Source organism: Callionymus lyra, chromosome 1, assembly GCF_982586985.1.
Source record: "Callionymus lyra chromosome 1, fCalLyr1.hap1.1, whole genome shotgun sequence".
Taxonomy (NCBI): Eukaryota; Metazoa; Chordata; class Actinopteri; order Syngnathiformes; family Callionymidae; genus Callionymus; species Callionymus lyra.
Window position 1 is genome coordinate 5682386 of NC_141818.1, and position 27133 is coordinate 5709518.

Genomic DNA, 27133 nt, shown 5'->3' on the forward strand with positions numbered 1-27133 from the left:
AACCGATTCCAGTTCCCGAGAACCTTGTGTGCGTGAAGACACTGTGGTGGAACAAAGTCAAAGTCTCTAGCTCCGTTAGCATTCAAGCTAACTTAGCACCCGATCGTACCATCACTTTGGCGACGTTAGCATCGCTACATTGCAACTTTCTAACCCTTTAAATAAATATTAACGCTACCTAATGGTTACTCAATTAGGAAAAGAGAAATGTGTTTTAATAGTTTTTATTTGATTTATTTTTTAATAAGTTGTTTAGTAAGTATTTTTGTTAGTAGTCGGCTACGTTAGCAACACAACAGTTCTTACAGCTACACTGCAACTTTTTAACCTATAAATAAATATTAATGTGACCTGAAGGTTACTCCATTAAGATAAGACAAACTTAAATTAAAAAAATTAAAATAAAGTGTGTTTAGCAAGTATTCATGTTAGCACCTGAACTATGTTAGCAATTTGACCGTTCGTCGAGCTACATTGAAACTTTTTAAACATGTAAAAACATATTTAGGCTACCTAATGCTTACTTAATTAAGGTAAGATAAAACGTTTTATTTTTTTTATGTCTTGAAAGGTTATTTAACAAGTATTCGTGTTAGCCGCCGGCTACGTTAGCATTAGTCCTATATTTGCAACTTGTAATATGTTCAAGTTAACATTAAGGCTACATAATAGTTACTAAATTAAGATAAGATAAACTTTTGAATCATCCATAATTCTTCTGTACACGTTTAGCGTGTTAGCCCTTTAGCTCCAGGGACACTAGCATCTTAATCAAGCTAGCACTTGAACCTAAATTCGTCTTAAGCTACACTAGCTACACCTGTGCGCGGGAACCTGACAAATATCAGAAGAAATTACTTTAATTTAGCGATGTTAGCTTAGCAACTTTAGACATGTTAGCGCCTCACCCCCTCCAGCTTAGCATTTTGTCTGCATTAGCGACATGCTTTTTGTTAGCATCGCTTTGGCACTTTTTAAAACTAAGATTGTAAGCTAGCAGCTAGCTAAAAATATGATCTATTATTTATGTTTTAGCGTCTCTTGCTAGCTCACCTGATCGATGGCGTCCGGGTTCTCCGACACGTCGAAGATCACGGCGGTCGCTCCTCTCTGCACCGCTCTCTTCGCCTGCGAGGGAAAAAGAAAGAGGGAACATGTTAAAGAAACCATTTTTTTTTTTACTTTTAAATGTCGATGTAAAGCAGCCGCCAGAAGGAGGCGCCGTTCCTGACAGTGAGGTTAAATGAGGTTGTAAAAGTGTCAGAAAAACTCTTGTACACAAAGCGTTGTTGTCGTATCAACAAGTCGAGCGAAGAGAGGTTTCTGCTCGGGAAGAAGTGAAAACTGACGTTCAGAGCGACTTTCATGTGCGACTCTTTTGAAGTCCGCCAGATAAACACGGCGCTCGCATTAGAACCGGGATCTGCTGCCGGATCCAAATTGGCTCCCCTCGCTCTCGCGGAGAAGAAAGAAAAGATTTCGTCTGTTTCGGATTCTCGTCGTCTCGACTTCGGCGACGCTTTGATGTCGCGCGAGACGCACGATCCAAACAAGGGTTGAGTGGAGGTCAAACTTCTGATGCTCTCAGAAGCAGCTCCCGGACCCAGACGGTCCTGAACGCAGCCTCGCTAACGATGGCGCCAGAGGTAGGATGGCGTTTGTGTCACCAATACAACTTATTTTCGCAATATGACAATTTGAAAAACCTGCGTAAATTGCTATTAAGCAACGCAAACAAAGGTTAGCACTAATAAAATATATATATTCACGCTAACAAACTTGAATAAAAATCTTGTATCAAGCGACGATAATTTAGTAACGTGAAGCTAAAATGTTAGCATTAGCTTTTGAGCTACATTAGCTATTTTGGCAACAAGACATAAAACAAAAAAAAAGGAAGCATGTTAGCATAGCATTGTCCATTAGCACTTTGAAGAAATCCGGTAGTTTAACGCGCAACGCAAACAAAGGTTAGCGTTAGAGGTAGGATGATAACCCCATACGTTTCTTTTTTTTATATCACTATTCAGTTGATTTGTTGTTTATATTTCAATAAAGAATAACCACACACTCAAAAAAAATTGATTACAATAAAAAAAAAAATCCCCCTTTAAAATTAACATACAAGTATTCAGAGCGTTTGTTCATTTTTGTGTTGCAATTCAACTTCCGTCCGCTAGATGGCGGCAGTCATTACGTCCCCCGCAGCTAAAGAGACAATGAAATGATATCCTGTGATATCCTGACGATGACTGAGGACGAGAGGATACGGTCGACTCCAGCATCTGATGTTTGGACATATTTTGGTGTCAAAACAATTTCGTCAAGAGTCATGTGGTCTGTAAATTCTGCACCACCAGAGTCAGGTATTCGACAATACTACAAAAATGTAGCTGAAGTAAAAATAACTTGAACTCTGGAAGTTTTCGTACCTGTTCAAGAGATCAAAGGCACGAAGTAGAATCTGGGATTTCGCCTCTCACCCACTTTTCCGGCTGCTCGCCGCCGGGCTCCGACCCCTCGCCCTCCCTTAAATCAGCACCAGTGCTTTGATGTCGCAGTTAATAATTAATGGCTCCGGGTTGAGACGCTCGCAGGTCGGGAGGACCCGAGTCGGTGCAACGACTTGTCTGACGACGACAAAAATGCAGCCGCGGGCGAGACGCGACACATCAAATACCTGAGAACAAAACCTCCTGACACCTAAGAGGGAGTCGGAGACGCCGGCGTGTTTGGACTTTTGAGCCGGAGCTGAATGAAAACATCATGAGGAAGTCAAAAGAAGTTTGATGAAAGTAATTATTGTGCTTTTTGTTTACTGAACATGAAACGTAATACAAAATAAAATGTAAATATTTTATAATAATTCTTATTTTATTTTCCAATTTCATCAACCATTTTGTTGAGAGTCAACTTCCTGTTTTCTTCCCGTTTCCTTTTTATAATCATAATTATTAATTATTTTTAACTCTTCTTTTTGGTGTTTAGGTTGAGCTTTTTCATTTTTATTTAACATTTTTTATGCCGTTTAAGGAAATATAATTAACTTTTTATTTTTACTTTGAACCTTTAATCTTGCGATTTTTTCTTTTCTAATGTGGTTTAATTTTAGCTTTTTTACTTTCACATTATATTATTTTCACTGTCTTACAATTTTATTTTAGTTTTTTAATTCTTAAATACATTTATATTTATTCTTTTATTTTATTTACTTTTTTTTAAATACCACTGCACTCCCTTTATTTTATTTTGATTTTACTTTTTGTTTACTTGTCTTTCTTTTTTTCCTACTGAAATTGAACTTTTTATTTAATCTTATTTATTTATTTAATTTTTCTTTTTGTCAACTTTTTCCTCCTTACTTTTCTGGACTATTTATAAATGTTCTTTACATTTAAAAATATATAAAGATATCATATTTAACTCACTTTCAGCTAAAACCTCCTCTCAGGACGACAGGGGAGAGTTTCCTGCTCGTCGTCTCCTCTCACAAACACACCTGGAACATCTGGCCGACACACAATGGCATCACTCCTCACTTTCTTCCCTCTGAACTTTCTCCAATTCACCTCCTTCAACTGCTCCTCCTCTCCACTCCTCTCTCTCTCTCCCTCTCCCTCTCTCTGTGTGATCAAGTCATCATGTCTTCACTGGAGCTCCACACTGCCCCCTAGCTGCACGCAGCAAAAAAAACAACCTTCTGAACCATAGACAAATACACGTTATGTTGCTCTGAGGACCCAAAAGAAATAAAGTAAAACAAAATAAAATCCAATTTTTGAATCGTATAAAAGTAGATTAAAAAGAAGATTAAATTATATATATTTATTGTGTAATTAAAGATGACAGGTTAAGAGTTTAAAACAGGATTAAAAAAGAAAAAAAAAACGTAATTTTAAGACATATTATTAATTACCGGTAGATAAAAGACATGTTTTTATTAAAGAAAAGCAATGCTTTAAAACACATTAAAAAGTTATATTACAGTATACATTGTGTTTTATATATATATATATATATATATTACAAAGTTTGAAAACTGGTCTTAATGCAATTCTTTCATTTCAAATGTTTCTTTCATATTAGGACTATATTTGAGCTATATTTTGAGTAGTTTGGTAAATAAATAAATTGTTTTTAATCTGAATATTGGAACTCGGATAAAAAAATAAAAAGATTCAGAACAAGTATAACTTTAAGGATGAGTCTGTGTGTTCTTCTACTGTCATCAATTCTAAGAACCAACAAAAGTTCACCTAAAAGATTTATTCTGAACTGATTTAAAAAGACTCGCGACCCGTTACCTCCTTCACTCGAGTCACTAGTCAAATCACAGTCAAATCCACGAGTAAGAGCCACTTCCTGTTCAGTCCTCATCTGATCTAGTGAGTCCCCTGGTGACCAACATCATGACCAAACCAAGTTTGATTTGACTCACGGGTTAATGACCAGATCCATTTATTTTCTCCACTTTTTACTCTTCCTCACCTCGTCGGTCTCTTCCGATCATCGTCCGACTCACAATCGGAGGTGGACGATCTATTCACCGAGATTGCGTAACCGCAGCCATCCATGTGTGTGTATATATGTGTGTGTGTGTGTGTGTGTGTCAGTGTGTGTATAGTGTGTTTGCTTCTGCCAGTGGAACTTGGCAAGGTGCCTGAGCTTGGGAACAAAGAGTACGACAAAAGAAAGATCGGACCCCTTTTCATCCTCCGAAGAAAACTTCCTGTTGGATGACCGTGGAGCTACTTCAGTTCAACACTTGTCATGCTCGCTAACAGCGGCGGACATGTGACGGTAAATACTGCAAGTCACCGTGAGCGACCGTCGCGGACGCTCAAGTTCATTCGTCTACACAAAAGTAGGACGCGGTTAGCATCACGGCTACGTCGGCGTCAGAGGATATTAAGAACTTTTTATACATTGTTTTGCAACCGTTAGCATTCTTAGGCTATAGTAGGAATGACGTACAGAAACAAACCAATTTTTGGATTTCATTAAACGCAGAATAATCGTCTTGAGGACGGCTATGTTGGCGACACCATCCATGCTACCATCCATGCTAGCACATCAACTACATGCAATAGGCCCCTATTATTCCCTCTCTGTTTTCTTATCCGAAGTTAGGTGAGTCTAAAGAGGCTATAGTAGGAACGACGTACACAAACACATTTTCAGAATTTCTTCAACGAAGAATAATCGTCTTGGGGTGGAAAACTTGAGGTCGGCTATGTTGGCGACACCATCCATGCTAGCACATCAACTACATTAGCAATAGGCCCCTATTATTTCCTCTCTGTTTTCTTATCCGAAGTTAGATGAGGCTAAAGAGGCCCAGTGTTGACCTCGCTAAGCTAGTTAGCTTCTTATCTGGTGTGGACGTGACTCTGAAATTCCTCTGAAATGCTACCATGCATGCTAGCACATCAACTACATTAGCAATAGGCCCCTATTATTTCCTCTTTCCTATTTGACTTGCTAAGCTAGTTAGCTTCTTTTTAGCTTCACGTCCACACCAGATAAGACTCGACGAATCCCGTGACGCAACATCTAAACACATTTCAGCCGCTCTCCTCTCGTCTAGACACTGAAGTAAGAATACTTTTTTTTTTTTGGTTTCTGGAAAGCCTTGAAAGCCACAGAACGAAAACACACGACGTACATTTTCACGTCAACAACAAGAAGCGTCGCCTCGAAAGGACGACTCTGGTCGCCGTGTGGTCGAGCGCCGAGAGTTCCTGAGCAAACGCTGCGGCTTCTTTAGACAAACAACCCTTCGGAGACACATGGTGTCGTTCTTGGAACGGACCGGAGGAAACTGTTATTAGTTTCAAAGCGAACGACTCGTGAGAACCGAAGCAACGGATCGACTCGTAGACCGTCCACTTGAAGTGAGCCGACAGACTGAAGTCACACAGAACCGATCGTTCCGGTCCAGACCGAGTCGACTGACAACGGCTAATTAAATTTCCTCCTCTCTTCCTCTGCCCTCCTGTGTTGTTTTCTTACCGGTGCTTCAGATCTTTTGTGATTCACAGGAAAGTAAACAAACTTTCTTTAAATGCCTCTTCTGGTCAGAGATGTTTGAGATGAAACGACTTCTTGTTTAGACTTCAGTAACCAATGGAACAGGCTACTGCGCTACAGAGACTTGCTCAGACCATTAGCAAGGTTTAACTTTCTAACTTTCTAACTCATAACCACTGATGGATTGTGGAGCTGCTACAAGGGGGGTAAGAAAATATTGTAGACATTTTTATTTGTGCAGACTTTTCCTTGATTTTCAGGAACTCCTGTGTTGTTCTCGGAGTTATCTTGACCTTTAAAGTATATACTTTATTGAATATTGTTTTGATTGTTTAAGCGCTTTGTGACCCTGGTCTGGAAAAGCACTCTATAAATATAAATTACTTAATAACATATTGCAATATTTTCTCATGATACAGAATCTGTTTAAAATACAAATATTTACTTTTAATTTCAACTTATATTTACGCCGTTTGTTCCTTTTGGCGTTTCAATCACTATATTTCAATGACTGAGGACGAGAGGATACAACCGACTCCAGCAGCTTTTAGAGCTGACGTTTGGATATATTTTGGTTTCTAAACAAATCAAAGCAGTTAGAAAAGAATAGACTAGAATGCCTTTATTTGTCATTATACACAGTATAACGAAATTAGACCCCCCCCCCCCCCCCCACCTTCCGTGCAGACAAGCAATACAGTAAAAACACAATATAAAAATTAAAAAAAAGCAAAATAAATACATTCCCAACAGTGCAAGTAAAATAGATAAAATGTATTAATTCAACGGCTGTGGGGAAGAAACTGTTTTTAAATCTACTTCGTCAAGAGTCATGTGGTCTGTAAATTCTGCAACACCAGAGTCAAGTACTGGACAATACTACAAATATGACCTAGTTACTACAGTATCACTACAATATATTGCAACCCTGTAGACTTGAGAAGACTTTTAGTAGGACATCAGGCACCTCAGTCAAACTACTTCCAGCCAGCCAAGGTACAAAGTTTAGCCCGGCTGGCCTGGATCGCTACTCCAGCTAGAGAGCTACCGACAGCGAGTCCCGACGCCTCCTCAACAAGTATCACTCTCTTCTCCACCTCGCTTTGCAACACTGCCTCGGAGCCAGAACACCCACCCACTAACAACTGCTCCTCCCTCGCCGGGGCCTCACCCTTATCTCCCTGGCCGAGCATAAAAGAAAGTTTAGACCACAAGAGCAGGATGCCATTTCACCCCTGCTAATCCCCGAGCGGAGGACTCGTCTGCAGTGATGGAGAGGCCTCAGATTAGCTTTGGGCCAGAGGTGGGAGGGTGGGTTGGTGGGTTGAGAACTGCAGTTTTTTCCAGCTTTCATGCCAGACCACGGAGCCGGGGCCTTAAAGGCAACACGGTTCTGTAAGCGCAGCAGGGCGCTCGGACTCTCACGAGTGCATTCCGGCGGCAGGCTCAGACGGAGATGAAGCAGGAGGAAAAAAAACCAGGGGTTGATGTGGGTGGACGTCTGCCTCGCTCGTTTCCACAGATCATCTTTTGATCCGGCGCCCGCCCCATCGTTGTGGGTGTTGGCCTTCAGCTCCGTCTGACTTTCTAATCAGTTTAAAACAACAATCAAAAGCGAAAAAAAAAAAAAAAAAAAAAAAAGAAACTACTTATTAAAGTGATGCTACTTTCTTCTTCCATCCCCTCCTCCATTCTTCTCCTCTCTCCATCACTCTCTCCTCTTAAGTCCCCGGGGCTCCTTTCTTCTCTCTTTAAATAGAGGCCCGGGGCTGTAAAGTCTAATAATGGTCATTTGGCCTCCCATTGAAGGCCGCGTAATTCGGCCCCGGGACGGCTCACTCGGAGCCACATGACACAGGGAGCTTCCCAGTGACCATGGAAACCGGCGCAGTGGGATCCTGGGGCGCCTCCGAGCGGCGTGAAACATGGCGAAGCGGTGATTTAGGAGAGGGAACGTTTTTTCTTTCAGATGGAAGCGGTGGGAGGGGCCACTCTTATCGCTCCCCTCCCTCTTCCCCAGACACCCCACTAGCAAAACAATCCGAGAAAATATCAGCAAGTTGAGCAGTTACACAAAGATGTGAGGAGAGGAGGACCTTTTATTTCCTCCCCCACCCACTGACCCTCGTCTCTCTGGGGGGCTGCAGGGTTTATAGAGGCTGTTTGGAGTCTGTTGGCAGGTGAGAGCAGGCCAGAGATCAGTGGGATTCACATTTATCTCATGTCCGGCTCTTCGCCTACCGGACGTGAAAATCGCTTTAGATGCCATCGAAAGTGTGATGAAGGTCGGACAAGGATTCACGCCCGCTTTGTTCCGCCCTGTCATTTCTGTACGGGGACGTCCCTACGTGATGACATCACCCGCTGCCAACACCATATATATATATATATATATATATACGTTTTTCAGTTTGTAGCAAACATGTTAAACATGCATGTTAAAGCGATACTATTCGATTTGAAGTGGAGCGACGCCGGTGGACTAAAGTGGTAGTGTTTTACCCGCACTTGCTAAACGTTGAAAAAGTTGCCATCTCCCGGTTTTGCAGCAGTCGGACGAATTTCCCGTTTCCATCGGCTGAATGAAGGATGGATACCGATGAGGTCATGAATCGGATTGTGGATAATGAAATATGATATGATGGCTTTGTAAATAACATAACTTTGTTTTTGTACCGTAGTTCTCTAAAAGCTTTTAAAAAGATGCGTGACATCATCACATAGGAAGTGACTGAAATGAGAGGGTGGACAGGAATGGTACTTACACTGGTTCAGAAGGTTTAGAGAGCCATATAAACACGATCACCTTTTGGAAGGTGGTATTAAGGTGTCGTAACCCCGAAAAAAACGACTTCATAACAATAACAGACAATAGCACGTGGGTTAAACTAGAGGCCTGGTAAGTTATTTTATGTTGCGCTCCGGTAAAGAACGAGGATTATAGATGTCAATAATTATTGAAAGGAGGAAAAAACTGATGTTAAAGGAAAGGAATTTGCAGGGAACAAGTAAGTAAGTAAGTATTTTTTATTTATATAGCTCTTTTCCAGACCAGGGTCACAAAGAGCTTAAACAATCAAAACAATATTCAATAAAGTATATACTTTAAAGGTCAAGATAAAACTGAGAACGAACATCATTAGGACAGATCGAGAATACAAGCAAGAATAAAAGGTGATTTTTTAATGAGAATTTTACTTCCTGATACATTTCGTTTCAGCCCGTGATCTGGACTTAAAGATTGAAGATTTTGTGATGGAGTTTGACAACCTTGAACTATAGAGTTTTTCCTTTATATCTAATAAATATATATCACTTTAGATGTATTGATACAAAAGGAAGCTCAAGACACTTTATCTTCCATACCTTCTTAATTTTTAACCTTTTTATTTGACCTTTTTTTACCTTTTCTATCGGTTCAGGACATAACAGCCATAGCAGCCAATGGCTATTACCACTTATTGATCCACGAAAAAAATAAAGGGCACATCAAACGTTCCGACAGCAGGTCGACTCGAGCAAAAAGGGGGCATTCAAGCAGGAGAACAGCGAGGAGCTCTTCTTCAACAGGGCACCACGAGACGCCGGGAAATCCCCCCCAACGACAAGAGTTCTAATGATGCCCGACCAGTGACACTAATAAGTGGATATTCCCATCATAACAAGTTGCCAATGTTCAAAAACTAGAGAGGGATCTTTTCATGTGGTCACGAGTTCGTCGCTTCAGATGGGGAAAAAAACAGGTGTGAATAAGAGCTAACCTTTGACCCCTGTGGTCCTGGATCTATAAGAGAATCCACATGCTACAGTGTCAAATTCTTACCAATTATTTTGATTTCTTTTCTGATTTTTTTTTCGAGAAACTTCTCCAGCAGTGTCAGGGTTTTAGTCGGCCATGTTTTGAAAAGCCTCAAATTGACTCTCAGTTTTCCCCGATCGATGGACAGTGTGAGCGCGACAAAGGGAGGCGTGATATCTCGCATCGATACCGTCTCGTTTTTACAGCGCGTCCGAGGAACGATTGTTCCGACAAACGTTGAGCGCCTGTGTTCGTGTGAAAAAAAAAGGCGGCGTTCTAAATCAATCGCCAATTGTCTCAAACGGCACGAGAGAAAAGTGCCGTAGAATCTTCCGTCGGCGGCGTTTTTCAAAGCGTCGCAGGAGATTTTTGAGGGCGATGAGTCATTCCTGGCGTCTGGATCCAACCGATCTGCCAGTTCTTAAACAACACTACGAGATCTCCCTGATCTGACCCGATCTGCGAGTGAATATCAAGAGTGCCGGCTAAGAAACAAGGTCGAAAGTAATCTTTACAGCGTGACGCTCTCCTGTGGCCTTCTCATGACCTCCTCAGCACACTTGAGAGTGCGAGACGGAAAACTAGGCCACAGGCTCGTCGCCCAGTCGTCCGCAATATCGCACTCATCTGTCGGCTGCCGTCTCATCCTTCTAGACGCAGGTAACTCCTCGACATCCTTTGGAAGGCTTTTGCTGCTCTCCAGATATGACCCACATGGCAGCCTTCGCAGGAAGACTCGCGGAGAAGCTCTTACCAGAAGCAGCTGTTCCTGCAGATCGCTTGTTGTCTTCTAGTGCCAACGTTGAAGACGAATGCATTGTTCTGCCGCAGCTGTGGTTGGAGAATTTTTTGTGTGTCGAGCGCTTCCCACACAGGATACACATTTTATGATCACGGCCCTCTGGCAAACACTTGAAAGCAGGCAAAAAGCTTTCTGGGAGAAATGCTGTCATAAAGATCTTGGAATTGATCCGGTCGCTTTGTTGTGGGGATTTTTTTTTTTTCAGGACGTTGCGGGCGATGACATGTTGTCTTTGGGGTGGAACCGATCGGGGGACCCACCAGCCGGTCAAGGGCGACGCATACCAGCGAGTTGTACTATGGCTACGCCGGGCCAAGAGCTCGCTTTCACTGCCGGGATGTGTGGGAGGATGGGTTGCATGTTTGTGCTCCCAAAAAAAATAAAAAGTTCAAAGATTCCCATCGTAGCCACCCACACACACACACACACACCAAAACCAGACACCCTTGCTTTCGTCATCTTCTCGAGAAAAACAACCCCCACTTTCCACACCCCGGTCCCTTCAATTCCTGCCTCTTCCTCCCATCAACCCTCATGCCATCTGCCAACCCCAACTCAGGAGCTGATGTCATGCTATGGGCCCCGAGATGAAAGCGGCACCGACGGCACCGGTCAGGGGGCCAAGTGTGTCCGTTGGACCGCTTACTTGAAAGAGATATTTGGACTCCTGGCACTTGGACGAAGGTCCGCATCCCAGGGAATGAAAGTCAGGCACGGCGGCGTGATTTCATGTTCCAGAGCGCTATCCAATAATCGCGGTGCATGTGTGAGCGCGAAAAGGAAACCGTAGACGGGTCGAGCGGGGCCTCGGAGCGAGGGCCGGGCCCGGGGCCAGGGAGGAAACGACAACCAGGAATATGTCACCGGCTGAAATGAATAGCTCGGCGTGGCAGGCGTGCGTGGAGGCGCGAGCGTGGTTAGCATTGATTAACACCTAAATGGAAGGAACACGTTTGACAAGTGTCGACCCACGATTGGGTTAAAAAATAAAAACGGTTGAAGTCCCTGGAATTACAACAACATGAAGCAAAAATGTAATCCTTAAAAGTGTCCGAAATTTTACAGTTACATTGAATTAAACCGGTCAAACTTTGACCCCTATTCTTCAGCTTGTTTAAAGGCTTGCAAGAAGGCTTTCAAGAAGGAGCTGTCTTGCCTGCGGTTGATACAAAACTCTGCAGCAAGAATTCTGACCCGCTCTCGTAGAAGAACTCACATTTCCCTCAATCCTTAAATCTCTTCACTGGCTGCCAGTTTCTTTCAGGATCAACTTTAAAATTCTGGTTCTTACTTTCAGATCTATTCATGGTCAGACCTTCCATCAGTGATCTGATCCAGCCTTACACCCCAGCTCGGGCTCTAGTAGAAGAACTCACATTTGCCTCAATCCTTAAATCTCTTCACTGGCTGTCAGTTTCTTTCAGGATCAACTTTAAAATTCTGGTTCTTACTTTCAGATCAACTCATGGCCAGACCTTCCATCAGTTTGGTTAAAAAAAAAAAACGGTTGAAGTCCTTGGAATTATAACAACATGAAGCAAAAATGTAATCCTTAAAAGTGTCCGAAACTTTACAGTTACATTGAATTAAACCGGTCAAACTTTGACCCCACGTTTTAACCAATTAGAAGTAAACGTTTACAAATAAAAGCCGCTCGTACGACGGGTTCAGATGGAGAACATTTCCATGTGTGGCCCCCGGCTCGGACAGGCGCAGCTGGGGGGCCTTGTATTCCCACACTTTATATTTAGACGTAAGTTTGGAGTAAACAGTGTTTTCCCCGCTCTCCGAATCTGTTTGGGGCTTTCAACTTGGATCTTGTAATTGAATGGAATCTAAATTGACCAGACAAGACCCCAACACGGTTGGTGGCAAAGTGGCAGCGAAAAGTGGAGCGGGGTCCCGGGTTCAGGAAGGGGTCAGTTGGATTTTTGGGCGAGGGTTTTTCGCCGGAGCGCACGGCCAAAAACCAGGCGGGGTGAGCCGGGAAATGGTGGGTTTTTTACGGTATTTGGACTCGGTGCTCGGGCATGGACACTAGTCCGACTGTGTGGACATGAAGGGTTGTGCCAGCAGATGGTGTCCAGCTGTGTTGACGGGGACGGTCGGTTCAGAGGTAACGCATCGATGTCGCGTCTCTTTTTCTTATGAAAAAATCTCTAAACTTGGGAAACAGTTTGTTTTCATGTCTTAACAAGAAGGAGCTGTCTCGCCTGCAGTTAAACTCTGCAGCGAGAATTCTGACCCGCTCTAGTAGAAGAACTCACATTTCCCTCAATCCTTAAATCTCTTCACTGGCTGCCAGTTTCTTTCAGGATCAACTTTAAAATTCTGGTTCTTACTTTCAGATCTATTCATGGTCAGGCTCCTCCTTCCATCAGTGATCTGATCCAGCCTTACACCCCAGCTCATGCTCTAGTAGAAGAACTCACATTTCCCTCAATCCTTAAATCTCTTCTCTGGCTGCCAGTTTCTTTCAGGATCAACTTTAAAATCCTGGTTCTTACTTTCAGATCTATTCATGGTCAGACCTTCCATCAGTGATCTGATCCAGCCTTACACCCCAGCTCGGGCTCTAGTAGAAGAACTCACATTTCCCTCAATCCTTAAATCTCTTCTCTGGCTGCCAGTTTCTTTCAGGATCAACTTTAAAATCCTGGTTCTTACTTTCAGATCTATTCATGGTCAGACCTTCCATCAGTGATCTGATCTAGACTTACACCCCAGCTCGGGCTCTGAGGTCTGTGGATCAGAATCCACTGATGGTTCTTTGCACACGGTTCACACAGGAAAGAGAGCTCAAGTGTTGACGAGTTTCATGAGAATATAAACTACAAACGCCTCAGATCGTTTGCCGCCCATCATACCGCAAACCTGTGTAACGGCAGCTCAGTTAGTACGTCTTTGCAGTGCGAGAGCTCCATAAATTATGAATCGCTGCTCCCTTTCCGTCAGCGGGCACTCACCGGATAAATGAGACCATCGCCCGACCCCCTCCTCGCCGTCCCCCCTGGGGAATGTTGGTACATTCCAATAAGAGTAACACTTAATTAAAGCATGATAAAATACCACTTGGAGACTCCAGTAGGGTCTCTGTGGGAGGAGGGGGAGCCGACACATGACAAGGGAAGGGATTCAGTCCAAAGCGCCGAGTACAAGAGTCGAGCATAAATCGCCACGGACCACTGACACTTCCTTAAAAGGGTTTTTAATTCAATTTATCTGGAGCCAAAAGGGCCTGATTAATTAAAGACGCCGGCGGAATGCTTTTATGGCTAATGTGAAACATCCTGTGCCGACAGGGTTTCGTTTTTTTTTAGAGCCTGTGAACCCGAAACACAGCGTTTCTGAACTTCTGCATCTCGTTCGGTCAAGTGAGCGACGACAACCTTGACGTGGTGAAGAGACGAAGACCAGGGACACACACCAGACGCCAGTGTCATCCTTAAGTGTTTCCTGAGCATCGCAGGTTTGATTTTAGTGTAAGTATTGTACAGTCATGCACTTCCTCACACGGTGCAAAAAACACATGAAACCAAGGGTGATGATTAACAGGGTTTGGGAATCCAAGCTATTATGCAACAACTCAACACATCCATCTTTATCATTATTTTCCATCTGTAAAGTGGTTTTTTTTTTACCTTTCCCAGCACCGTCAAACAACTGGGGTCCAGTTCCGGCTGCTCCAGCTTCACGACTCCGACCCAGCCGTACTCGTACAGGTCCTCCTCGTCGTTGTTGTTACATAATCCCAGAGGATGCATCTGGAAAAACAAGGGGAGACAATAGGTTACGCACGGCAGGAGGTCCGACTCTTTTTAAAAAAAAAGCTATTTTTAGGGTTTTTTCCACAGGGGTTGAAGACTGACTTCATGGTCGTGTTACTCTTCATGCTCTTGATATAATTGTAAAGTCAAGTTAAAAAATGCCTGTAGAGGGCCCGGTTGAGGGGCTCAAACCCATACATTCAGATGATCTAAATATAAAGATGTAGATTCTAGACCAAGTTGAGGTATCAGACAAGTCAATGTCAAGATGTTCCCCGGATCATGTTCCATTTTTGCTACTCTTGGTAGGCTTTCTCCTTCATCCTGATGATTATTTGTGAATTATTCAGTCAAATTTTGCACAAACTGTACCCAAAAACTTCAGGTGAAATATATAGGTTTTGTACTGTTTGCTAGCGAGCTGCTCCCGTGCTAGCACTACCCAAAACTGACCGGCAAGGGCCACTTATCCTATTAACCCGATGACCAAAGCTGCTTCAATCGCCAGAGCTCCGTGGCGCCAATCCTTCTTACGCCGCGGGCCCGAGGGGGGCACGACGTTGATGACCCACGAGATACCCCTTCTCCCTCTGGTAACCCCGACCTTTGAACCCCACCTCATCACGCCATGAGCAGGTTACTTGCGCAGTGCAGCCTACTTATTCAGTCCCACAAGGGTGTGGAGGTCAAGCCCCTGACCCCCAGGTCTTCTTTCTTTCAAGCTTACCCAGGAATAAAGGGGGGCCGGGGTGGTGGGGGGGGGTGCAAATCTGGTGACCACTGACTATTGTAAAGGAAGGAACGTGTGCCATTCTAGATACATTCTCTACCTCAACAACGCATGTTTCGCTCGCCTTAAAGATGGAGAGAAACGCAGCGGAATATATTTTTAAACTATTGTCTGTGCTCTGACATTTGAAGCCTCGAAAAATAAATCCTTGAATCACCTCTGCAGTCCTCCCACACGGAGAAAAAAGAAGTGCTTCCTGGTAATCTCTCACAATCTTTGGTCACTCAAGACTCTTCAACAACCCACACAGAAAGGTTTGGAAAGGTTTTCGTTTTGCCCCCAGGGTGGGTGGGGGGGGGGCAACAGGAGCAGGAAGGTATACATTACATTAGTATTTGGTATGATAATTTCAGAGCTCGCGCGGAAAAAAAAAACCCTGGAGCTCTTTGAAGCCCAAATTGCAGGCACCGTTTTTTTTTTGAGTCGATTCTGCATATCTGGACCTGCCCCGTCCACGGATCCACATTCAAGTGCAAACAAATCCATTGACAGTCAACCCGGGTGACTCCAGCGCTTTTACATAAACAGTTTGCATACACGAATGGGAATATCTGGCGTCGACTCTGGTGCTCTGGTATAGTAGCAATGGGTCATAGCACAGACCTCGGGGGCCACATGCGACTGTATTTATACGGCCCTCGTAATGTCAGAGTATGATGATGTATAAATGGTTCTAACGCATTAACAAAATAGTAGTTTATTATATTTATTATTCATTTACATTTCAACATAACACTTACTTACTTTTTGTGTTTAATTTTTCGAGTATATATTAATCCCTCAAAACATCTTTTTATAAGCTAGTTGAAGAAATGTTTTGAAAAAAACTCATATATACAAGAATAAAATTGCAGTAGCTTAATAAAAGTCACTGTCTAATGACGAATGTCCAATTTTTCATCTTTCTTTTTGCTTGACGGCCCCTAACAACATTCACAGAATTTAATGTGGCCCCTTGTAGAATTATATTTGCCCACCCCTGTCATCCGTGGTGGCTAGGTACTGGAAAGTTTTTATCCTCTTCTATATATAATATCATAAAAAAGACATGGCAGTGAGGAGGCCCAGCCTGCGCCCCTTAGTCCCAAACACTGGGCCATTGTGCAGCAGCTTCTGCTCCCCAAAATGGGCCAGTGTTGTTGTTGTCGTCGACCTTGTTGTTATTTTAGTGGCTAGGCATTGCACCATTATCTACCACTGCAGGGATTTTTTTTTTCATCTTAAGATGCTGACGTAGGTGTCGATAGAGTTGCGGCGGCGGAGGATAGAAGTAGAAGAAGAAGACTTGGACAGTGATCTAGTGAAGTGGGTTACCGCTACCGGCCGCGTACACAAAAGGAGGAACGAGCAGATATGCGAACTTGCTTGACACACACACACACACATACACACACACACACACACACACACACACAGACACACACAAAGCCACAGAACGATCCTCTCTTGTGTCCCAGCTTTTATCTTTCCCTTCCAGGCCCCAGATCACACAAGCACAGACCAACTGGAAATACCCAGTTGCTCCAATTAGCTCTCAGGAGTTTTTTGTTTTTTTTGGGGTGGGGGGGGTGATATAAAATGCCACCAGGGGGCGACTTCTGATCCTGACAAGGCCCTTCACGATCGGAGTCTTCCTCGCGAACAGCCCCCATTTCAAAGCCTATATTATCGATCAAAAAGGGTGACCTCAAGGTAGAGATATAGTCTGTTATATACTCATTATTTTTATTGTAGCTGCTGCAGAATTCCTCTACGGCAAGGTGGCTAATGGGATCAAAACAGGACCCTTCCTCCTAAAAACTCTACCCCCCCACCCCCCCCAAAAAAAGGCTTTCAAAAGGCATCAAAATGCAAGTCACACCACTCCTCTGTCCGTCTGTGACACAATTTGCTGAGCCTTTGATCACACAACGACCACTTCTTCCCACCCCCTCTTTTCTAGCCGCACCCCTTTTTTTTCCACTCTCCTGAATTATTGGCGGCTCTTGTCACACCCCCCCCCCCTCCTCAACAAAAGAAATCCACCCTCAAAACACTCCCCGATCCTGCTGCATCACCCGCTCCTGTACTTGCGTTTTTTTTTTTAAAGAAAACTTTTTTGAGGAGGAACCAACAAAGCAAAATATCTGCAGCAGTCTCTGGGAAATGATTTATTTCTCCGCAGTTAAGAAAGTCCACAGCTTAGCAGGATTGTACCCAGAAGAGTCCCGGTACCTTCTGAAGTTTGCTGACACGTTCCTAAAAATAAACTTGTCGCACAAGCGAAAATAAGCCGTTTTAAAAAAACGTTCTTTACAACGTCGACGGGAGAAGCTTTTTGAAGACTCGGGGGACAGTCTTGTAAGCACTTCTTCGAATGTTAAGCTTCGTCTTAAAGGAGGCGTCCAGTAGCAACAAGTGGAAGGACTTCAGGTCCTTTTAACTTCAAGCCCTCTTTTGGTGCATTCTTGAAACCACGCTATTTTGACTAATGTGTGAACCCACAAGAAAGTTTTCTGCCTTGCAAGCCAAAGTTTTAGGAAGGAGCGACATTTGTTTAGACCAGACAACATCAGATCTTGAAGGTTCAAGATCTGATGTTGTCTGGTCTAAACAAAGGTACAGGTCTTTGTCAAGTCTTTTCTAAAGTACGTAAGTAAGTAACTTATTATTTATAGAGCGCTTTTCCAGACCAGGGTCACATAGCGCTTAAACAATCAAAACAATACTCGATAAAATATATACTTAAAAAGGTCAAGATAATATTGAGAAACAACACAGGAGTCTTAAGGAAAAAAAAAGGAGAGAATCAAGGAAAAGCCTCAAATAAAAATGTCTTAAGATGTTTCTTGAAGGAGTCAGTGGACTTCTTAAAGGAGACTCTTAACAGTCCAGTCATTGGGAAAGTTAGTTCGAGCTGGTACCATGGATTGATCGAAGTCCATATAGAAACACTTCTAGTGCAAACTAATCGTAATGAAGAGTTCACTGTATCTCCGTGGGAACCTCATGGTTGATCGGAAACGATCTGTAAATGAATATATATATACGGTGGCTTCGCTACTTATACTGGTCACAATGGTACTGCCCCTTCCCAATAAATGTACCTTCTTTAAGTTGCCTCATTTCAGTTCTTTATGTTCTAAGTTACATGTGTTTTTGTTGTACTTGTATTGGCTTATAATACCTACACACACATGCTAAATACACAAAAAAGACCCTTAAAAACATCCAAATACCTCCCGTTTCAATCAAAACAAATTCAATCTTTCCCGAAACAAATGGACGTCAGACGTTTCCATCAAGTGCCACCGACGACCCTCTTGTCGGTTTCTTGAAAAAAAAAAAAAGGTTGTGTGTGTGTGTGTGTGTGTGTGTGTGTGTGTGTTGCAACAGCGGACGTGGCAACATTTGGGTCAGGACGAGGACGAGTTCCTGTCACAACAATCAAAGCAGCTTTTGTTGTCTGAAGCGTCCGGCGGCCAAAGACAATTTTTACAAGATGCTCTTTGTGGAGCCGGTTAAATGATTAACTGGACACATCGCTCGTTCCCGAGGTTTTTCTTTTTATGAATGTTGGACCAAGATCTGGTTTAACACACACACACACACACACACACACACACACAGAAGTGGGAGAAAACCCCGGGCGAGCGGCCAGTCCTCACACCCACCTGCCTCCCCTGCACATGCTATCTGGCTGTTTGTGTGTAGCCGCCTGAGACGCATTATAAGTGACCGTGGGATGGCACCGCTCGCCGCGAACCCGGTCACCCCGAAGACGCATCAGTACCCGCCACCCCGGGGCCTTCATACACTGACCCCGTCGACCTTGCGCGACACCCCCCCCGCCGCCCCGCTGTCACCTCACTTCCCCCTGGAACACTGGCCCTGGGTGCCCAGAAACAACAACATCACTGGGTAGTAAAATTTTCTCTTTCGCAACAAAGCGAGTGATTTATGTTGGGTTTTTTTTGTTTTTTTTTCAAGAACGACATCCATCAACCAAGTTGTATAATCGTGAAGGTGCAACAAAACCATGGGTAGTGTTCGCCCTCTTCTTAGGATCAAATAAACCGGCTCCTGATTGGTCCAAACACATTATGCAGCACTTTGATCGGCCTTCTGTGGTTACTATGTGTCGTAGTTTCTCCAAACTTCTGAGTAGATTTCTGAGAAAATATGTATATTTATTTTATGGTTATTCACGCAATTATTATTTTATTTTGATTTTCCAAAATCAATAGCTTTTATTCATCATTTGTCAGATATATTATAAATGTATTAATATTTTTTTTAGATTTATTTGACAATATAATACCATTTCTAGATTTTTTTAAATATGTAATTTAATAATCCTATTATTGTATATTTTTAAGTAAACAGCAATAACTATTTTAGTCATCTTTGTAATTCACATCTTGACACAACCTTTTAGAAGAGAATTGGACATTTTAAATATATTATTTCATTAGAAACTTTTAGAAAAAAAGAAGCGAGAATTCTGAGCCGCTCTAGTAGAAGAACTCACATTTCTACGATCCTTAAAACTCTTCACTGGCTGCCAGTTTCTTTCAGGATCAACTTTAAAACTCTGGTTCTTACTTTCAGATCTATTCATGGTCAGGCTCCTCCTTCCATCAGTGATCTGATCCAGACTTACACTGGTCTGGAAAAACGCTCTACAAATATAATTTACTTACTTACTTTTACCCATATCTATATTGAATCAGATCAATTGACATCATATAGCGAAACAACTCATGTCAAAGATCCTCAATTCTTGTCAGTATTCAATAAAAACCCGAGACACGTTCACGTGGCGACACATCGGGACGCCCTATAAACGAACACATCACAGCGTCGAGCTGGAAACGATGCATTTACAACAACTCGTCTTTCCAATTAACCCAATTACAGAGCGCCGTGAGCGAGGCAGGTTTCCAAATCCGCCCGACAATCGTCGTCAGAGGCCGTAACGGCTTTAGCGATCCCAACATGAATGGCTGCGAAAAGATCCGAGAAGAAGCGAGCGTCACACGGCAAGTGGTGACGATCGCGGTGAGGGGCCGTTCGGGGGGGATTACATGTCGGAGACGCTGTGGTTACGAGCGGCAGACTGGATTAAACAATCCTATTAAGTAGGAGGAAGTCGTCTGGTGGAGTCGAGCACAGATACTTACACGGCAGAAGCTGCGATAAAAGATACGTTTACTGCTACATGTGTTTTTCCAGGATATTTCACAACATGAGAAAAGGATGGAAAGAATACTGATCAGAAACATTGATGAAATAAATGTATTTTTTATCAGCATAACCCTTAAAACGGGTCACAGGTTCGAAAGGCAGGGGACACCCTGGAAAGGTAGCTAGGAATTAAGAAGAAGTGAAATGTAAATGTATAAAAAGAATGAAACAGAATAAAAAGGAAAAAGAAAAACAAGAGTAAGGAGAGGAACGCCTCCTTAAACATTGAAATAGGGGACACCCTGGAAAGGTAGCTAGGAATTAAGAAGAAGTGAAATGTAAATGTATAAACAGAATGAAAGGGAATAAAAAGAGAAAAATAAAAACAAGAGTAAGAAGAGGAACGCCTCTTTAACAATGAAATAGGGAACACCCTGGAAAGGTAGCTAGGTATGAAGAAGAAATCAAATGTAAATGTATAAACAGAATGAAAGGGAATAAAAAGAGAAAAAGAAAAACAAGAGTAAGAAGAGGAACGCCTCCTTAAACATTGAAATATCGTGGAAGTTCTTCTGAGGCTGTAATTTTTAAAAAACTCAACAAAAAAAAAACCTCCAGGAATGTGTGTTTTTTGCTAAAACCACATTTCAGGTGCCGAGTCGCGCGCTGATTGATAGCGTGGGGTCAGAGTTCAACTTTTCCAAAAAGCTCCACTACCATCTGTTTGTGCGGAATGTCTTGTGGCGTCTCGCTTTCATCTGCTCCATTGAATCATCTCACCTTTCCTGACCACAGACGGAACCAGGTGAGGGCGAGGGCGTCGCCGGGACGCCCGGGTCGGTGGCGTCGGGAAAAGATGACGACGGGGGGGAGATTCCGTGAGGCAGCGACACACACCGACAACACTACGAACTTTCCAACACAACCCTGCTGCAAAAGCATCTACACAAAACGATAACAATCAACTTATCTCTAAAAACAACAACTGAAATTCACTGAACAAGCAACTGAAGTCACACAGGACACAAAAACCATCGTCAACACAACAAAACAAACGAGTAACGGAAAAAAAAAAAATCAACACAACAGCCTATTATAGACAACTATTATTTTTAAAAGAAATTATAAATTAAGATTCATGGGATTTTTTCATTTTTATGTTGCAATTAAACTTCCGGCTGCTAGATGGCAGCAGTCATTACATCCTACGCAGCTAAAATAACAATTAAATCCTGCGGTATCACAGCGTGGACTGAGAACGAGAGGATACAGCGACTCCGGAAGCTTTGAAAGCTGATGCTTGGAGATCATTTTTTAAAACAAATAAACATACAAATATTTACAGCGTTTGTTCATTTTTGTGTTGCAATTTAACTTCGGTCTGCTAGATGGCAGCAGTCTTTACTTCCTTCACAGCTATAGAGACAATGAAATCCCGCAAGATCCTGTCGGTGACTGAGGTCGAGAGGATACAGTGGACTCCAGCAGCTTTTAAAGCTGATGTTTGGAAATAATTTGGTTCGAAAACAAGCAGTTTCAACTTCGTCAAGAGTCATGTGGTCTGTAAATTCTGCAACACCAGAGTTAAGTACTCAACAATACTACAAATATATTGGTATTTCTACAGAAATGCAATAGATCGTATCGTGGCCCTTTATCGTGATAGACGTCGTATCGCCATATCCGAGAATAAACTCTTTAATACACCACAAACAAATAATAATAACTGAACCAGTAACAAACTATTAGAGGTAACACCTGAACACACCATCGAAATTAACAAGTAAATTAGCAAAATTATCTATTTCTAAAAACAATAACTTGACAACCACAAAAAGATTGAGACAATTTTCTCAACAAATATCACACTTGCTCCAGCTTGGAAGATGAAGTGTGTCGGACACTTGGTGACTGAGGTTGTGGGAAAAAAAGCGTGATTTGATAAAGTTCTCTTGTTGTGTAAATTGTGGTGTGTGTGCCTCAAGTGTGACCTTCTGATCTCCTGTAACGTCCATTTACTTCTACAAAAATAAAAAGACAAGAAGGAAGCCAGCACCAGATAAAAACTTGCACAATTCCAAGATCAATGGCGGTAATACGCAGATTTCACGCGACTTCAAACAACTTTTCTTCGTCTTATCTCCCTTATCGTCGTCGCACTCTCACTCATAACGTTGCTCAAGAAAAGGGGGCGGGGCCTCATCTTCCCGCCGTCTATGTCACACCATTGTGCACAAACACACTTTTGCTCGCCATCAATCTCTCCTCTCTGGGTCGCGCCGGGCCGTTCTTTTCCCAGCACTGGAAATAAACTTCAAAGGTGGCCGTTTAGCTTTGAGGAGCGAGCCGGGGTCCGGGGGGTCCGGTTACACTCCCGGCAGCTGGGAGGGCCCTGCAGGTGGAGCCGGCGCTCCTCCTCCTGTAACCCTATCGCTGTAAAGAGATCTCTCCTCGGCTTCTCCCGAATAATGAAGACTTCCTCTCCTTTGTGCGCCCGACTGGGACGAGGAGAACAATTAGCCTAGCTAGCATGATGGTGCCGCCGCCGAAAACGCTCGACAAAAGAGTTGGAAAAAAAACTTTTCGGGAGCCTTTAGCAAAACCTGATCACCAGGGAGAAATAATCAAGTTAGACGGCCTGGTTCTGATCTGGTGGTAATTCAAAAAAAATGTATCAACAGGACAAAGCTTCTTCTGTGGCTAAATTGTGTCCATCTTTGGAAACTCCTCTGTGCGACTCAAACGCTCTGATTCAGATTCAAGTCTTACAGCTGCAGGACAAATCAAAGGTTTCGATTTTAAAACCAGACAATGGTTTGTTTGTTTCCATCGGTTTGATTCATACGCTCATAGTAAGGTGAGGCCATTCATGAGGCGCCTCCTGTCAAATGAATGTTGCAACAGCCTTTTCTACGACGATCAAAAGATTCCGAAGATTTGAATCCAACAAGTCAGAGTCAGTGTGATTTATGAGAGCATCAACTTAAAGTGATAGTTCACCCAAAATTCAATTGACTCATGTCGACTAAAGGTTGGGGTTTCTTTTCAGAGTAATCTGTTACTTTTTTAGAGTTATAGACAAAAATGTTTGTTCATTTTGGTGTTGCAACCGAGTACCTAGGGACTAACATCTCCAAAAATACCCATAAAAACATTCAAATACCTCCATACTGCTTGTCTGTCATCTTGTTTTTAAAGCCTCGAAGAAAAGAAAATTGTTCCGAAAAAGTTTATATTTAGGCTCATTTGGGGCGGACGTTTAAACAGTAGCACGCCGTATAAACCGGAAGTACTCTGAGTAATATCGCGAGCACTTCCAGTGTAGACAGTAGAATTGGAAGCGGTCTCTATATTTACCAACACCAAACAAGCGTGAAATATAGACTTTGTTTCATGGAGAAGGAAGCTAATTATTAGCATTTAAAGGAAACACTAGGGTAAACAACTAAGCCACCTTTAACAACAAATATAAAGAAATATACGTACGCCAAGTTCTAGACGTCTTTGCATGACTCTCCTTCAATACCAAACATCCCCAAGGAAGCTGGGACTAGCTTTCCGAGTCTCCTAGCAACAGAAGTTCAAAGTTTACATTTCAATTCCTATTTTGGATGCTTTTTCATCGAACCTGAAGCTACAGACAAAAGGAATGTCCACCAGAAGTCCTTCATAACCGACCCATGGGCATTCCATAGCCAACCACACTCGGCTGCTTCTTCTCCTGGGTCCGGGTTTCTTGAAATTATCGAAATCGAGCTTTCGTTAGGAACCGTAATTGAAACAGAAAATCGGAATTGTTCAAATTAAAAGCCTTCTTTGAGTGACCTTCTCGTCATTCCACTTTGTATTCTAGTTCCAAATCTGATAACGCTAGTTACTGCTAGTGCACCTTTATATCCCCAACTAGTAACCCACCAGTCCCATTAAATGACCCCTGTGAGTCTGAGTCCACCGGCTGAACAACATGGAAAGGAATCGCTCAGACTATTGACAGGGTTTAATTACACCAACATCTGTGTTTACTTATAATAAAAACATCAGCTGTGTGGTTAAGAAGTACCTTCTCCTTTCAAGTCAAAACTATTTCAGCTAATCTATCAGTACTAGTTTAAGTAACTGTCCATTAATTCACATTTAAAGTACCTGCAGGCTTCAGCAGGGGGGGCTACTCTAGGCATTCTAGGGTCTCCATTACCCTCTAATCCTCGATGGCGTGTAGTATTTTTATTCCTCCACACATGTGTGAAAGAGAGCCTCAACATTGCAAAGTATTTCTTTGTCATGTCAAGGTCAAGCGGGCTCTGCGATGCGAGGCCGGTTCCCACCTCTCCGGCCTCGGCCATTGTCCGCCCGCGTAACCCTTTTGGAAAAAAAAAAAAAAAAAAAAAAATCACCTCCACGCCGTCTTCATAGCAACCAGCAAAGCAAACAAGTGTCATGGTTTCAGTGCGAGCCGGGGACGCGGGCAGAGGACACCTAATATCATGTAAATGTCCTGATATGTAGCACAAGGCTGCGGGGTTGACAGCTTTAACGCCGAGCAGGACGTCAACCTTGTGACTCTATTAAGGCTCCGCAAACAGTCGTGTGCATGCGTACTCTCGAGCCTCCGCGGTGTCACTTTCAGCTCTTCACTCTTTCAAAACCCGACAAAAGGATGTGCCGACAAAGTTCAGAGGTCAACGTTGGGGCTGGACGCCACCATTTTGAAACGGAGAAGGAGGCGGGGAGGAGGGGGTGACGACAGCACCACCTACCTCGTGACCCCGGTGTATTCATCGAGACAGCTGCAGCGACTCTTACCTTAAAGCAGGTGCAGAACTAGCATGGAGTGCAATGATTACGTGAATGATGAGGATCAGCACCTACGAATCTGTAGCCATTGATCATTCACTACTATTTCCTCTAAAGATTCCCAGCCTCGAGTATATGATTGTCTGGTCAAAATGCTACACAAGCCAAGTAAGCATGTTAGCAACAACAGAAACATTATTGGGTTCAAATGCACCATTTCATTTAGCTAGTTAGCATTAATGTGCAAAATGCTACACAAGTGAAGTTAGCATGTTAGCAACAACAAAAACATTATTGTGTTCAAATGCACCATTTCATTTAGCTAGTTAGCATTAATGTGCAAAAGTGCTACACAAGTCAAGTTAGCATGTTAGCAACAACAGAAACATTATTGGGTTCAAATGCACCATTTCATATAGCTAGTTAGCATTAATGTGCAAAATGCTACACAAGTCAAGTTAGCATGTTAGCAACAACAGAAAAATTATTGGGTTCAAATGCACCATTTCGTTTAGCTAGTTAGCATTAATGTGCAAAATGCTACACAAGTCAAGTTAGCATGTTAGCAAAAACAGAACCATTATTGGGTTCAAACGCACCATTTCATTTAGCTAGTTAGCATTAATGTGCAAAATGCTACACACGTCAAGTTAGCATGTTAGCATCAACAGAAACATTATTGGGTTCAAATGGACCATTTAATTTGCTAGTTAGCATTAATGTGCAAAATGCTACACAAGTCAAGTTAGCATGTTAGCAACAACAGAAACATTATTGGGTTCAAATGCACCATTTCGTTTAGCTAGTTAGCATTAATGTGCGGAATTAATCGACACAAAAAAAATCCTATCGTGTGTTTACAACATTGGCAATTTTGATTAAATAAATATAAATTATTTACAGTTTACTTAAACGGTTTCACCACAGACAGTGAGAGGTAATAAACACCATAGGTTGTGACAGTGACAGAATGGAATGTACAAATTCGAATACTGCGACATGGAGCTCCTGTGTTTATAAAACAAGTTGATCAGTTTCAGGGCCTGAACCACTTAAAAAAAAACTGGCTCCTTTGTGGCCCAACAGGTGTTATTTACTAATGTTGTGAACAGGTTGTAGCAGATAAACAGCCAAAAAAACAACGTTTTAAAGCAGAATAAATGCCTTAAATCAACCTTTAATTGTGCAGGCTTTTGTCTTGACCTTATAAGTATATATTTATTGGGTATTGTTTTGATTGTTTAAGCGCTTTGTGACCCTGGTCTGGTAAAGTGCTCTATAGATATAAATTACTTACTACTACTACTAATAGACACTTCAAGAGATGTTTAATTTCCCCCCAAAAGACTAGCTTAAACCGCTCAGCTTCCTGTTCCTAATGTCGTCCCCTACAGATCTGGTCTCCACCCTGGGAGCAATTTATACAATTATCAAACAAAGCGGTCATTACCATTAAGTCAAATCAACTTCAATTTAACCAAAATATGAAGCGCATTTAGCCCGGGTGGAGCCTCACGTGTTACCATCCACCCGGGCGGCTTTCATCCCGAGCAGACGAAAACAGTGGATGTCACTGTTTAAAGAGCGATGATTAATTGTGCTGCTATTAAAGAGGGAGGACACACACACACATCTGCTGAGAGTGTGTGTGTGTGTGAGGAAGGAAGCTAAAAGTAGACGGAGGGAGGATTGCAGTCATCAACACCTCGGCTCTGACTGGCCTTTGAAGTGCGGCGACGTCTTTGAAGGATCCGGCCGTGGAGGAATGCAGCTCGCCCTCCCTCCCCGGCCGAAAGCCCCTACAGTTGTGGAATGCGGCGCAAGCTGCTGCTGCCCCGGAATGGGATTAGAGCGTCGGTCCGACGCCGCCTCCTCCTCCTCCTCCTCCTCCTCGCCCTCCTTTCAACCTGTTGTCTATGCTGGACAACATGGCGGTAACCTTGTCCTGCCGCTTCAGTACAAGGGCCCCGGGAAGTTTAGACCGA

General features: G+C 42.9%; 1 protein-coding gene across 2 annotated transcripts in view; it reads right to left on the reverse strand.

The window, feature by feature from the left end:
• The window catches only part of znrf3 (zinc and ring finger 3), a 64349-nt gene that overhangs the window by 8495 nt on the left and 28721 nt on the right, over nt 1-27133 (reverse strand). For both annotated transcript variants that reach the window (XM_087789585.1, XM_087789576.1), the window contains exons 2-3: nt 14273-14395; nt 1054-1128 (exon numbers count right to left, since the gene is read on the reverse strand). In XM_087789585.1, the coding sequence (XP_087645711.1) occupies nt 1054-1128; nt 14273-14395 (198 nt within the window). The remainder of the gene's footprint in view (nt 1-1053; nt 1129-14272; nt 14396-27133) is intronic.